Source organism: Notolabrus celidotus, chromosome 23 (assembly GCF_009762535.1).
Source record: "Notolabrus celidotus isolate fNotCel1 chromosome 23, fNotCel1.pri, whole genome shotgun sequence".
In the NCBI taxonomy this organism is placed as follows: domain Eukaryota; kingdom Metazoa; phylum Chordata; class Actinopteri; order Labriformes; family Labridae; genus Notolabrus; species Notolabrus celidotus.
In genome coordinates this window covers 11,473,023-11,489,279 of record NC_048294.1, presented here as the reverse complement: position 1 = coordinate 11,489,279, position 16,257 = coordinate 11,473,023, and the positions used below count along the sequence as shown (strand labels likewise).

The 16,257-nt window shown below is 42.0% G+C and overlaps 1 protein-coding gene across 1 annotated transcript in view; it reads left to right on the top strand.

Moving 5' to 3' along the window:
- Positions 1–16,257, top strand: part of dvl2 (dishevelled segment polarity protein 2) — a 31,413-nt gene that overhangs the window by 3,536 nt on the left and 11,620 nt on the right. Inside the window, exons 2-3 of the mRNA XM_034676308.1 lie at positions 5,732–5,801; positions 9,200–9,354. Coding sequence (XP_034532199.1) covers positions 5,732–5,801; positions 9,200–9,354 — 225 coding nt within the window. The remainder of the gene's footprint in view (positions 1–5,731; positions 5,802–9,199; positions 9,355–16,257) is intronic.

Below are 16,257 nucleotides of genomic sequence, written 5' to 3'. Positions count from 1 at the left end.
TTTGTAACAAAGGCGAAAATGCTGACTTCCTCCATGTTTACGTTTGGGAAGCAGCTGCATGTGATGTCGTTGTTACTGTTCTTTTGCGCATGCGGGGCAGTTCGGAGCTGCTAGCAGTTCACACTGGAATCGGATACAGGTCACATTATAGATGGTAATGTGAACAGGCAAGCAAAAAAATCGGAATTGAGCATTAAGCCTTGCAGTGTGAATGTAGCCTTAGTGAGTTTAAAACTTAACGTTGCAGTACCTGTATCCAAAATATTCCCATATAGCAGATGTTGGATTTTTTCCACCATGCTCCTGCTTGTCAACATCCACGTTGGTCACTATCTTCAACGCTGTAGTCATGTGACATTACAAACTCGCCGATAAGCGCAATCAGAGCAGAGGTTGTAACGTTTACAATAGGGATGGGTACAAAAACTCAAGGACTCGAGTACTCGCTGTTGACCCCATTATTCAAGTAACATTTTGTTACTCGCGCACCTGGCAACATAACTTGAACTCATACAGCGTTACACGTGTGACCATGTGCTTTTTGTTTTCGCCTAACTGAATATACTAGGTAGGAAAATAATGAACGGGATATAAACGTTTGACTTCTCCGGCCACGGCTTCAGCTTTAGAACTCACAGAGCCAGATTTCAGCAAAAACAACTGTCTTATGGCAGCTACGGCAACTCTCTAGGAACATATTATTCAAAAAGCAAAAGCACAACAAACACAGAACCGTCTGTGACACCTGCGACATGTCAGTTAAAAAAAGTGATGACTTGAAGTACTTCGAAAAAAACGATCAACTTAATGTGCAGTGCAAGATATGTGGCGTTAAACTTACACACCATAGAAATACTAGTTTGATGATTAACCACATACGCTTCAAGCAGAAGGAGAAAACTGCGGAGACAAATAACAGGCAGTCTCGCATCTCGTCTTTTGCTCACCCTGTTAGCACACGTCGTTGTGACGAAACCAGAGCGGCAAAGGTTAGCCTGCTGATAACCAAAATGGTAACTGGAGATATGCTCCCATTAAGTTTTGTGGAAGGAGAAGGCTTCAAAGAGCTGATCACGTTAGTCGAGCCGGAGTACAAGCTACCATCACGGAGAACAACAACTATGAGAGTGGAAAAGATGTATGTTCATTTAGGGAAATTTGAGTAATTGAGTACAAGGATTACTGTAAATTCCCATCCCAAGTTTACAGACACACAGACATTTATTAAATCGCAGCCTTTTGTGCCGTTCTACATAAGCACTATCTCACACCATGATTGTGATCCCAGTTAGATTAGTCATGCAGCTCCAACAGCGATCTAACCCATCGGCAGCTGAGACGATAGCCAAGACTAAGCACCAGGTCATTGCTAAAACATGATGAATGGGTCGTTAAAATCACTGCACGTATTATTTGTTGTTGTTTGGCTTACAGATTAAAAGACGATGTGCTACAGATCCTTTAGTGTTTTAATAGATAACCCAGTATCAGACACATCCCTCAGTGTGATGCAGTCAGGTTAAAAGCACTAAATAAAGCAGCCTGGTAACCATTTTATTTTAGTGTCAAGATGCTGTTTTACTCCAAGTTAGCTTTGGCTCCTTACATCCATTAAACTGCCAACTAATGTGTGAGAACACCTAATAACTCAAAACCTGTGGCTCTGTTTCATGCAGTGATATTCTCCCTGAGTTACTTTAACTCATCCGACCTCCCCACAGTGATCAGTGTCCTCTCTCGGTTGTTGTCAACCGAGTTACTGGAAAGGACTTGATTACATTTAGAGCTTGTAAGTGAGCATGCCATGTTTGTGTTTTTCCACATTTGAAAAGTCCCCGTCAGGAAAACCACCCACTCCAAACCGATCCAGCAGAGCAGCAAAGAGACTCTTTCAACGACGAGAAACTCCCAAATCTCACAGCTCAGCATCCCACTCCCTCATCTGAATATCTCCGACTGAGTTCAGATGAAGAATTTCAAACATAGCTCTGAGTCAGCTGTCCAATCAAAGCAGGGACTTTTTTTCTCTCTCTCTCTCTCTCCCCCTCTCTCCCTCCCTCTCTGCCTTTGACCCAGGAGAGAAGTGTGTAATAGTGTGTGTTTTCATTTGCCCTGGTATGAGGCCAGCTGTCGACCTGAGCGAGCTGTGTGTGTGGCGGTGGGGGAGATCCGTGGAGCTGAGCAGGCCTGAGCCGGGGCTGCAAACCTGGGGCTGAACGGGGGCCATTTGCTGGGTGTCTGGGGCGTCCAAAGAGGAGGAAAAAAAAAAAGAGGAGTGGTGTTCACTTGGAGTTATTAGATATTCTCCTGTGTACACGAGCTGTTAGGAAGATTGATTGTCAGAAAGAGGGGGTACGGTTTTGGGTTAGAGGAATTTAATGCTAGCAGGGGACTGAAAGAAAAAGGAAGTGGGGATTGAAAACTTCAGGTTTTTAAATCCAGCAGCATATTTCAGGCTTGTTTGTGCATTATTGGAAGCATTTTAGAGTGTGTGTGAAATGGCTCTCCTATGTGTTTGGCGTGTTTGTTTGGATGGCCGAGGAATGAAGACAATTACACTCTCAGGAGAAGAATGTTGCATCTGTTCAGCCGCTGTGGAGATGCATTTTCTCGCGGCGTGAGAGGAGGAAAAAAGTTAAATAAATCCGATCGAGGAAAAATGTCTGTTCGCTAACATTCAGTAGCCACACACGGCTTTAAAAAGCTTTCCGTAACAACTACCCCGCTAGTTCCCACAACAAATCTGGCCGTATGCTAACACTCAGCCACAAAACCAGCTCTCAGCAGCTGCTTACTAAAGCCCAGTGGAGCCTGACCGAGGCTCACACACGGGCAGATGAAGCTGGAAAACATTTACAGTCAAGTGTCCTCTGTGTAGCCCTGTCCCAGTGAACTGGTGTAATAAGATGTTGGCAGGCTGCTGGGGGGGAAATTACACAGCTGAAGGCGAATGTTTGCCTTTCTGACTAAACATGGAGGAAGAGCTCGGAGGAGGGAAGACGAGCCAGACGGATGTGTTGTCTTTGAGGAGCTTTGGACCATGAGGACTCGGAGCCCCGCAGAGGCTCATACTGAGAGCTTAAGGCCGGTCATGTGTATTGGATTTTGATTCATATTCAGAGTTTTCTGTAACCGCCAACTACCAGTAGAAAAGCTGACTCTTTATTTAAGTTCAGAAGCCTCTTTGTTACCGTCATTATTCACTCTGATAATGTAGGTTTGAGTGGTAAATACTAGGGATGTAACGATACACTCAACCCACCACTAGATTCAAATCCCGATTTTTGGTTCACGATACGATTCACTCACGATTCTCTAACGGGGGGTTAGAGAATAACCCCCTGGGGGGGGGGAGGGGGTTAGCGAGACACAAATAGGGGGTCGTGAGATGCCTTCCAGACTGTTTTTAGAAAAAAAGTTGTTTAGGAACCTTACATTTTACCCATTATAGTAAAAAATATAGACACAAATAGTAGATAAACTTAAAATAAAACCTTGAAAATAGAAAATGTAATGAGTTTTCTACCTTTTCTTTGTTGCCAGATGACTCCTAAGTTTAGGGTTAGTGAACAGTTAATTATCAAAAGCATCAGTAGCAGTAGGTTAATTCATAACGGCACAGGAAACACAGACACATGCTCATATAGGTAGACTAAATTTCTACAAACCAGCTAAATGAAGCTACATTGAATTACTTTGAGGGACAGTGGGGGTCGGAAGTCTTTGGCATCTATATTTTGGGGGTCACGGGCTTAAAAGTTGGTGAACCCCTGATGTATTTCATCCCCTCTAATGTGTCCTCTCTTTTCTTCCCTGTAATCATTGCTGTATGATAAACAGCAACATGTATCGGCTGTAAATGAACATAACACGCTCTGAATCGCTGAGATCTGAGATCGTAACACAGCCGTAAACAGACGATAACTATCGGAGAGACCAAACTGCCCTCAAGCGTTTCGGCTGAGAATTGCTGCGCGTCACGGACACATTGACGCACAAGTATGTGGTGCTCATGTCCGCGTCAGCCCCTGCTGTGTTGGGTCGACGCAGCAATACAAACCAGCTTTAAAGCTGCTATTGGTAGTCGGTATATAAACATCAGTTCTGAGAGAGATTTCGAATGTCAACACTACCCCTCCCCACCAGATTTCCTCTCACTCCCCTCCCCCTCCCGTCTCTGCTCCCGTAACTCCACCCACAAAAGATTGTTGTGCATGTTCTATGAGGAAGTAGTGGCTTCCCAGCCAATCAGGGCAACCTAGTGGGGCCGCAACTCGACCAATCAGGACAGAGGGTTGGGGACTAGATCTGATTGGTCCATCATAACGGGAACGAGGGGAATAATAACATTGCTTTATACATAGGCATTGGAAAACAGAGATTTCTCCATAATCTCAAATTACTTCACTTACCGATGAGTACAGATGGGTATTATGACCTTTTCTCCAAACCCAGCAGAAAAAGTAACGTTTTTTACACCATTCCTACCAACAGCAGCTTTAAGTGTGTCTCAGGTTAGCAGAGCTAGCACCACCAGCCTGTTAAGCAGTCAATTTGTTATATGCCAATTTAACAAAACACAGCCTACATACAAGCTTATCTCTGTTTTCAGAATCAAAGTACCGCCAAACCTATCAGTGCTGGGCACGAGAAGCTGTTGGTCATTTGTTCCTCTTTACGTCAGGGTAGTAGAACAATATAGCATTACACATAGTGTTGCTATAATGTAAAACAGCACTGTAGCAACACATACCATGAATAAAGCCTTGCCTTGTTAAGATGGCTGTGCTACAGCTTAGACACAACTCATGACCAACATTTTTGGCCTACAATAATAAGATATTGACATTTTGTTTATCCGCTTCTGTCCTAGAGTTGTGATAAAAAAAGAAGAGGAATGCGTAAAAATGTAGAAAAATCAGGGAGGCAGGCAGCAGATGTGCTTCAAGTCTAATTTTAGAATATAAATGAGTGGAAACAAAGATTTATCAGAACATCAAATCTATGAAGATATTTTTTGGACTGCAGCAGCAGCAGCTGTTCATTACACAACAAACAGAGGTTAGATAACAAAAGTTCTACACACTAAGTCATTTCAGCTGTTATGGCTAATAAAAGAGTAACTTGATAGAGGGCCAAAATTAAACGTGTCTGTTGTCTGGATGAAGCTTAATTCTAAAGTACAACTGGACAATCACACCTGTCTGTACTCCTAAATACTCACCACCGACCTCAGATCAGATCAGATCCATCAGGGCTTCGAGGTTTTGGAAGAATGGTGTTGAGAAATTGAAGATGTCTGATTCAGCAGTTCAGAGTTGTATGTTTGACATAGCAGAGACAGACTCAGACCTGAATCCAAATAGGCTACACTTTACTTCGCAGACGTCCTTTAACACGTTTAATGTCTTTAATGTTCGAGGAGAGTTTACAGCTTCAGTTTTGATGTGATTATAACTCGAGCTGCTTTAGGAGATCCAAACCAACACAAACCAACATATTGAAGAGAAAGACACGAAAATTAACATCTTGACAAAACAGAACAAAAGCATTTATATAAGCTAAACCGTTTTTCGTATAATATATCCAATGTAATGTGCCAGTAATGTAAGCACCTAAGTGATTTGTTTTGTGATGCAGTGCTCTCCATTAGCCACTTACTTTGCCATACTGTTATGAAGATGGGATAATGTATTCCTCCTCAGCCTCACTTTGTCTCTCTGTGTTTCAGGGTGGTGAAGGAAGAGATCTCTGATGACAGCGCCAAGCTGCCATGTTTCAACGGCAGAGTGGTATCATGGGTAAGAAAACAATACTTAGTCTCTTTTTATGTTCAGACCTCTCAGACTAATGATCTCTGCTAATGAGACACAGTGAGATGAAGCACTAACATTTTAAATGTGTGGCTCATCTTAACAATTTGTAAAAGACTCTTCTTTTCTACTTTTAGTCTGTGTTTTTTTGTGTGTGTGACTATTAAGTAAAAAATCTCCTGGAGAGAGTGGGAAACCTGAACCAGACTGTCTGTGCAGCCAGGTCAAACAGACTCAATCATCCTGCAGCTCCAACCACAGACTGAGTCACTGAGTCACTACACACCAGGCTTTAAGTGTTCTGGCACTGAGCCGGGTCTCCAGATTGAGGCTGTGAGGGGAAAAGATAGAAAAATTAAAGATAAATCCACATGGGATTGTTGTGTGGATTAAGTTGATCATGTTTGAGTTAATTGAGTTCACCTGCCAGATTATGCTAGTAACAAAGCTCTAAATCTAACCAACATTTCTAGCCAATCAGAAGCAGAGGAGGGCAGGTCTTGGCGCAGTGGAAGTTTGGGATTTAGTGATGCTGTATTAGCATGTTATGAGCAGCTCGAAATGGAAAACAGATTCATGACACCTGGTGAAACTGTCATCTTACTTGACAAAGGACTTAGAGACAAAGGCTGCTGGGCATGGATAGACGAAACTGGTCGAAACAGGAAGTTGCTAAGCTGATGAGCCAGGAGCTTGTTTCTGTGTGTTGTTCTGAAGGATTCATGCTAGCTCGTCATGAATTGGATTCCAGTCACAAAGCTGCAGTATCAGAAGCAACGTCACAGCTGTCACTTCGTCATCAGTGACTGACTCTGTCTGGAATAAAAAAATGCACAATCTGATTCCTCAACCACGAGTTAATCTCTGGTAAAAAGCTAGCTGAAGACAAATCTGCCCCGTCTCCGATCAACATACATACATCACTATGGACAGAATTTACAACGTCATTGTTCACTTTTTTGACAATGATGCGGCTAAAGTCACAACACAAGAGCTAGCAAGCCAGGGAGAAAATATGGCCAACATCAGCTCTTATGCATTTAGAAGTTCTTATAAGGGATGCACCGAAATGAAAATTCTTGGCTGAAACCGAAAACCAAAAATGAGGAAACCAAGGCCGAAACACCAAAATAAATTATTCTGACATTATTAGTAGGGAGACCGGGGACAGTTGCTCCAATCAGGAACAAGTTAGGAATCACCTGATTCACTCTGCACATGCTCAGTTTAGTTGTTTAGTGTTTGAATAGCAGTTTGAACACACTGGGTTAAAAGAGCTCAAAGTTATAGACAGAAATGTCAAAACTGTTTCAACCGTCCCCGGTCTCCCCTACCATTGCATTTATGGCTCTGACTGTGTGCTAACCTCACTAAAATCAAGGATCTCATTGAACATGTCAGACAACGAGGGTGCATGCCCCTCATCTAGTTCAGAGAGACGAGTCCTTTTTTCTGCGCCCTGCACTTTGCGCTTTTCCGTCTCCAAGCGGGTTCTCCACATCCATCGCGGCCTGGATCATTTCTCGTGTGCACTGCTTTATTCCAACATCCAAGTTATGATCTTTATACCGCGGATCAAGTACAGTGGCGATGAAGTGCAGAGGATCCAAATAGATCTCAGTGAAACGTGTGCTGACAGTGTACTTTTCATTGTTTTCACTCTGTGGTCCGCCTCAACCTCTTTGCTTAGAAGACGCTTTCGCTCTGCAATTAAAGGAATAACAGATGCAGACATGTTGGCCCTTATCCAGACAAGCAAGTACTGGCCGCTTGCGTTATCACATCATTCTGTTTCGGCCGTGTTGTTTCTGTGATAAAAGTCTTTTGGCCGAAAACCGAAAATGCACTTTTTGGCCAAAATTCTTTGGTAGCCGAATTTTCGGTGCATCCCTAGTTCTGATAGTATTGCTATCTTGTGTACAGTTGTCTTGTTCATTGCACACTTAAATACAGAATGAAGGAAAAAATGGTGCATATAAAATGTTGTTCTTGGAAAATCTCCCTTTTACGTTACAATTATAAAGGAGTTTTTTAAAGTTGCTTGTACTTCAAGCTGTTGCGCTGTTCTTTACATATACTTGTTTTGAATAAAAGGTGAATAGCACATAGTATGATACGCCTCTTACACATTTCAATTCTGCAGCAGCGCTTGCACAGAGTTCCACCATCAATCCGCCCTCTTTACTTCCACATTGCATCCCGAACTGGCTTTATGTTGCACATTGCAGACGAGAAATAGCTGGTGTAAATATCCGGCACTGTCCTAAGGTATGAGGCATTCTTGCTGTTTGCAAAGAAGCTAGTCTGAGACGTCTAAAACATCCGCTATCTGTGAAAGATGTTGCTTTAAAGTTTAAACGATATTTCCTGTATTATCTCCTCAGATTTTTGAGTTTGTTTTTAGGCCTTAGGGTTCCTTTTACTTAAACAGACATTTTATTGTCTTCCTATTAGGTCCGTGTTGGAAACCAGCCATTTAAAGAAGTAAAACAATGTCACAAGAGGGTTATATTTGCTTATAGGATTATTGAAAGATGCTAAATGTGAAGCTAAAAGAGCTTTGAGGGAGATGTTTTCACCATCACGTTAATGGATTCTCAAGCTCTGTAGCATCACGCAGCGCAGCATGTTACAAGTGAAGGCACAGTAAGAAGAGTCCGTCGTCCCCCTGCAGGTTACGTTTGAACCGAGACAAAAAAAACTCCAGGACGGGGGCCCAGATAAGCAGGTTTTGAGGTTGAAGCATCTGTTAAGGGCATAAGAACGAGGGGAAGGATTTAAAAGAGAGAGGGAACAAAGCTCAGAGGGAGCAGAGGGACTGATATGTGATCTGCAAGCCAAGAAGGAGGGATGGAGGGATCCCAGAGGAACGGGGGTTTCATAGCCTTTAGTGGGGAGGGGACGCAGTGAGGAGAGTTTACATCACTCTTTGCAGTCTGATTCTGTTTGCTTGAAACACTTGAATCCTTTCCCTGGCTGCGTCTGACTTCATCGTGTTCCCTTCCTATGTGTGTTTCATGTAACTGGATGCTTCCCGTCATTCATCCTAATCGTTGCTGTGTGTGTCTACGTGGCCACTTTTGTGGTATAATGAACAGGGACAGGTTAAGTGTAGGATAACGTTTCAGTTTGCCCCTGAGACGTCCATCTGAAAAGAGTACAGTGTTTGTGTGTCAAAGCAATTGACATCTTACCCGTTTCTCCTCCCTCCACCTCCTTTCAACGTGGAGTTTTCTCACCCCACCTTCTCTCAATTTGTACCATGTGTTTAGTTCTTATTCCTCTCAGCTCTTCACAACTTTGCCAACTTTTTTTCCATTCTGTTTTCCACCTTTACCTCTCTGTTTTGTCACTTTATCACTCTTTAATTATTTTTTTTCCCCCAGCTGGTATCTTCAGACGCTCCAGCAGCAGAGCCTCCCGTGGCAGTGGTGCCCCCCGTGGAAACAACGACCCAGCCTTCGCCCCCTCCTCCGCCCCTCCCACCCCCACCTGTAGAGAGGACCGGCGGCATCGGGGACTCCAGACCGCCTTCCTTCCAGTAAGCAAAAAACACACACATCGGATTTTCTGTGAGTAAAATGAGCATCACAAGAAAAGAAACCTCACGAACATGCATGTAGTTAGCCTGTAACGTACAGTACACTTGTCCAAAGCTGTGATGCAGTACTGTATCTTTTCCTGAATATCTCCCGGTGTCGAGTTCCAACAAGAACAGCAGGTAAAGTGCGGCTTATTTCCACCTGATCTGTGCTGGTGACGCCCTTCTTTTTAACATGACCTGTTCTCGAGGTCGCTGTAAGAGCACCAAACTCACTCACATGCTTCATGTGACAGTGTTGTTACATCATCAGGGATTTGAGTCTTCATTTGACCCGGAGAGGTGACCCGTGAATCACAGATATGCAATGAAGGGGGGTAATGAGCTGCAGAGAAATGAGGGGAATTTCAGGACAAGTGTTCATGCTTGGACTCAGCCTGTGTTTCTAAACTGGCAGCAGAGGGCCATATTAGATTTCTCTGTTTATTAGCTGGATGTACGTGTATTAACCCCTCCTGTTACCCTCAAATTTACAAACATCTTTTATCCTTGGGGTCAATTTGACCCCAGCAATTAGGTTTATGTGTCAGGTACTTTGTTTCATTGTTGACTACCTAAATAGCTCTTTAAATTAAATATATTTCAAGCATAAACACAATTGAAAGCATTCAGAAGGACTTTATTTGTGAAACAGAACATCAAACTGATGCAAGTTTGTCACGCTCTCATCGGCCCTGCCTTGTTTCTATGTTATCAAAACGTATGACACAGGACACATCATTGAATGTCTTTAGAGACATGGTGGCTGGAAATATCATATCTCAATCTGAAGGTTGGCGGTTTGATCCCAGCTCCTGCAGTAGGGCTGTCAAAATTGCTCCAAAATGACGTTCGAATATTCGCTCTAAAAAAATCCCATAGGTTCGAACCATTCGAATATCTATATTTGCGCATTATGTCAATAACAGGTGGACAAACTAATACAAGGAGACATAACTACCATAACTAACATACCTACACATTACAAAACAAGTAAATGACCTAATGGTCTATATCTTAACACTTTTAAGACCGTAGACCTCTCGCTCGCCCCCCTCCCCTCTCTGTGCGTAATGCGCTGAGTGACTGCTGAACAAGACCTGTGCGAGCAATTAAAGGTCCCGACTCTTGTCCCTAATATAGGCAGGCTTCATTCAGTGATTGAAGCAAATATTATTAACATTAATTGAAGTTAAAAACGAAAAAGTAGTCCACTTACATTCTATAAAAAAAGAGGAAAAGCTGCATTTTATCCCAGTGTCACTGATGGTCAGGCTCTTTTAGTCCACTGTCAATGTAGGGTCTTAGGCCTGACAGGTTATTTGCCAAAAACACAAGACAGTCAGTGTGAAGAGGCCAGATCTCTTTTTATTCACTATGTTCCAAACGGAGGAAAAGACGTGTTCAGAGCGCACTGAGGATCCCGGGATGGAAGGATTTCTCTCTGCCGTCTGCTTCACACTGTGCATGTGCGACTCCTGTGATCTGTCCCTGACCTGTCATGCAGTGCGCCCACTCGCAAAGCAGCAGCTGATGTGTTTTTTTCCACAATCGAATATTAATTTTCACAATCGAATCTCCGTTTTTTTTTAATATTCGAATATATATTTGAATTTAGAATATTCGTTGACAGCCCTATCCTGCAGTCACATGCGGAAGTGTCCTTGGTTATAGTGACCTCAATATCATCCGAAACAACCAAAACAAATGTGTGTAAAATGTTGATATTTCTTATGCTATATTCAACTAAAACAGGAAGGGGTCAAATTGACCCCAAGGAACACCGATGCGTTTTTTTTTTTTTTTACAGTAAATTGGAACATGTCAACATTTTAATTGTACATTTCCCAGTTGTCCCCATCAAATTAGGAAAAGTCATGAAATATGAAGCCAAAAAGATGTTAGTCATTATTAAGACGTTAAACATTGAACGGGGTCCAATTGACCCCAAGGATAATAGCAGTTGTCTTCATAACGACCAACCATGTCACAAAACATTTTCAGCAGAAGAAATTTCAACATTATCAATCAATGTGGATGTATCTAGTAGCTGTGTCATAATCAGGAAAATGTATAGTGAGCAGGTTGTTATGGTAGATTAGAACACTCCTCTTCACATCAGGGTCCTGCTCATCCTGTCAGGGTTCCAATCCACCATAACAACTTAAACACTTTACATCATCCCTTAAATAATTGACTTCCTGTAACCCAGAGCCCAGACTAGTTCATTTTGTCACCTTTTAAAACTCATAAGGTGAACCAACCTTGTAAATCGTAATCAGTACTCACCAACTGCAATAAAATGTCTACCTCTTAGTTTGCTTTTTGTTTACCAGCTAGTAGCTACCTTTATCTGCTTTTTACAGATGACACTTATTAAAGCTTGGGTCTAAAACATTAGTCTTAAGCCTGGTTTATACCTCAGAGTTGAGTCTACTCGGTAGTGGCAGAAGCAGTCGTAAGCACTACATACTTGTGCATTGGTGTGTCCATGTTGTGCTCCATTGCTCCACCAAAATTCTTGTGGGCAGAGCGGCCGGCCCTGCTACGTGTTCTGCTTGCTTTGTCACAGGGTATTATGTTAATTTAGAGTTGATTCATGTTGCCATTGATCATACAAACATGGTTACAGGGAAAAATAGAGAAGAGATGAAATGTAAAGTGGTTCGGGAAGTGCTGTAGATGCAGGAAATATGATGAAGCCAAGTAGACCAATCACAGGGCTTGTGGCCTGCACAGGCTACGCAGACTTACAGCGTTGATTCTATGCAGAAGTTTAAACCAGGCTTAAAAACTGCAAAAAATACAAAACTAATCATTGAGCTTATTGTGTCTGTGGATTCATCATACAATCTTTTGATGGTTGGTAAATGAAAGTAATGCCTTTCAAAAAAGGGATTTTAGGTAAAGAAAAATAGTGATCATGACAGCTTTAAAAAGAAGCAAACTACAAAGGAGTCAGAAAGTGTAAGAGTGAATCAAAATGTCTCTTTTTAATCTAAATATCGAGTCCCAAACAAAACAATTCTCAAAGCTTCCTCACATCCCTCTCAGGTTTTCAGGAAGTCGTCTGGAGCTCTTGAAGTTTGCTCTCAGGGTCAAACGGAGTTCAAAGCCGTGAGTTCCACTGCAGCGCTCTCACTCATGACTAACGATCCGGCCTCGTCCCGTCTGTCTCCTGTGGCTGCAGGACGGTGGCCCGGTGGTTTTCGAATCCAGTTTCAGATTAAACAGATTCTTCATGAGTGTAATAAATGTGCGGTTTACAGCTGGAGGAAAATTAATTTAGGTTGTTTTCTTTCTGTCCTGCTGGATTTGGAGCTTGATCAATGCTGTATTAAGACTTTACCGTGAGTTCTGATGAATGAAAATCTCTCATTTTCTTCCATCCTGCTTTCATTGAGAACCACAGGACTGCTGCTAGCTTTGTAATTAGCACATATGGTCGTGTCTGCTTGCACACAGGCCCAGTAGCAGTGACGTTGGATCACGATCATCTCTTGAAAACCTTCCATAGTTTGACTTCTTTTTTCTACCCTTGGTCTGGATACACTCTAAGACTCTTCTGTAAAATAAACACCTAAAGGAGACATTAGAGGGTCTCTGTCCTCCCTTTTCTCAGTAGATGTCTGCACACGGTAACAAAAAGCTGCACACATTCTCTAAATCTCCATGAAGACGTAGGATCACTCCTCTACTCACCGTGTAACATCATCCATAAGATATTTCAAAGTCAAGCATTTAAGATGTAAGATATACCGAAAGTGTCGGCTAATAGTCTGCGTAATCAACTCAAGGGGATCAGACACTTAATGCAGAACCTCCCTTCCTGTTCTCCTTACATTAGGAGGCTCCTTCTTCCTTTTAATGGTATGAAACAGAGCTCGGACATGACCAGCAAATGCACCCGGTATCATGTGGTTGTGTCAATAAAAATTTAATTGCAGCTGTTTACGATTTGAGTATAGAGTTTCTAGATTTGATGCACTAAAGTCTCATATTTAACAAGTGGAAAGTATAGCAGGGTCAAATCATAATAATAATCTTTATTTCTATAGCACTTTTCTAAACAAAGTTACAAAGTGCTTCACAGAAAAACACAACAAAATATATATAGAAAAATAATAATAATAATTAAAATAATGGATCTATAACATTAACCTAATCCTTGGCTGAATTTTTTTTCTATCATTCTTAGCATCTATTATGTAGAAATGTTTTGTTGAGATTTACTAATGAAGTTGAAAAAGTCAAGTCAAGTCAAGCTTTATTTATAAAGCACATTTAAAACAACCTCAGTTGACCACAGTGCTTTACAGTTATTAAAATACAATATAATCATACACAAATATAATAATAAATAAAAACAATGAAATAATAGGAAGAGCTCAAAAAGTGTTCGTACAGCCTGCCAAAGTTATCCATAAGAAAATAAAACTCTCTTTCCAACCTGCTCCATTACTTTGGTTCATAAAACTCGAGACTGAGGAAGAGGTTGTCAGATTTTGCAGATTGCTGAGTAATCTGAACGCTATAAAAGTCCAATAAAAGTTTAAATGAGTGGAGAATTAAATTAATATAATTTCATGCAGCATTAATCTCTGTCTTTAAAAGTACTTCTGCATAAAACCTCTGAAAAGGATGTGAATCTTCCAGATATATCCTTAATTCATGACCATGGGCTTGTTAGCCGGTGTTAAACATGCAGCTGTTTGATTTCATGACCGGGCTGTGAACGTAATTCATGGTAACATAACAATCGTCCGTTAGCTGACTGAAGGAGGGCCTCTGGAAGCAATTTGACAGAACTTCAACCAATGAGAGCAAAGCAGCGTGTTACGTAGCACAGAACAGCAGATCATGTAAAGACACAGGAGCATGCATTTGAAAAAACATAACAGTAATGTATTCAACTGACCTCCCTGCGGCTGAAGCTGCCATCTTGCTTGCTCTCAAAAAGTCTGAAGCAACACTCCTGTGTCCTCGTCTCATAGAGCCCGCCCCATTTCTAAATGAAGGCCTTTGATTGGTCCAGTGTGAGCTCAAAATGTGCTTAAAGTCCAGTGGTTGTAAATTAACTTAGGTGAAAGAACTTATTCTTGATGTGACTGTGTTGCCAGATGTACAGATTAGGAGGTTGCATTCAAAACAAAAGACACAAAGAGGACAAAAGAGTAAATAACATCAGAAAGTGATGCAGAAAAGCGAATAACCAAAGTCAAGGACCTAAAGATGTTTTGCTGAAAACTTCTTGGAGGAGCCCCAGACCCCTGAATATTGTTTTCCCTGTGATTGTTGGCTGTAGTTAATCTAACTAGATAAAATCAGGCAATTATTCCACATTTTTATAGCCTCAAATAAGTAATACAAATAACATTCTGACAAAACATAACACTTGGACATACATCAGTGTAATCAGAAATAATTATAACAACAGAAACCATGTTTGAGAACTCTTTATTTAATGTGCATTTTGATTTTCTAGTTTGACCCATATTCCATCTGTTTATATGGAGGAGGCGGGTTTTGGGACTTAAAGCTGGGGTTGGCAGTCTCGGAAAACTAGCATGAATTTGAATGTAGCATTTCCTCATGACTCCGTCTAACCCCTCCCCCCCTCCCGCGGAGCTCCTCCAAAACGCCGCCCCCCCCCCCCCCCCCGCTCACATGCACGAGCGCCGCTGACTTGCGACCATATGATCATGACTGATTCAAAACCGGTCCTCACCAAAAAATTATCATAGTGAAAGTTAAAAACACAAACAAACATGGCTGCTGTACTCACAACTGTCATGCTAGCATTATCCAGTTGTCCTGGTGACACGATATCAGGAGAAAAGTTATAACACATATATAATACTGTAACAGCTCTACAATTTGTTAAACATGTTGGGTGTAGATGTTCGTAATTCCAACAGTGTTGACAGTCAGTGAAGGCATCAGGAGAGGTGTAGGGTGTGCGAGCGGGAGAGAGGAGAGACAAGAGGAGAAGTTCTTCATTCATTCAAACATTGATTGTTGCTTTGTTGGTTGGCGTGATCACGGCCGACAGTGACCGGTTAGTAAAGCTCAACGTGTTCGCGAACTGGCTCGTCATCCCTACAGCGTCCGGACGGACGCTACAATAAATATACATTTCTGTAGGACTTACTGAATGTCATTAATTATTTTGCTTGTCAGAGCCCCCGTGGTGAGAGCTTTTTAGACTCTGATCCGGACTACAGTCCTTAGCAAAGCACCTCATCATCGGGTCAGAGGGGACAGGCCCGAGGTAGAGTGAGAGGGGCAGTAAATAGAGTCAGGGGAAGCAGAGGCAGGGGACTCGGAGGAGTACACGCCGGGGAAATGAACGCGCAGGAGGCGGGCAGAACGGCAGGACGGGATTTGAATGGTTTAAAATTTTGGCACCCAAAAAACGGTGATTGGTTGGTGTTTTCCCAGGTTTACTCTGGCTGTAGATAGCAGCTTTTTTTGGTTCTTTTTTAAGAACACATTATGTATTGATTGCCATCAGGACATAAAGATCATTTTAACCAGTATAACAAAAAGTGTATCTAAATCTGATTACCAACCCCAGCTTTAATGTTTTGGCTTCACTTTTGGGCAGTTGTCGTATTGTTTATATTTTTCTCCAGTCTGTGGCTACAAAAACTGCTATTCACTCAACACATCCAAATTCAGTCAGAGCTTTAGGAGGACGTGTTGTATTGTGGGTAATGTAGTGCACCGATTTATAAAATAAATAGAGTATCCAGTTCTCCTGCATTAATGTTTGCCAACTTTTTTTCCTAAGTCGTCCACAATGAGTCTGACTTTTTCCAAGGCGTGCAGTGTTTAATCATCTGAGGACTGTTTTAAGTCATA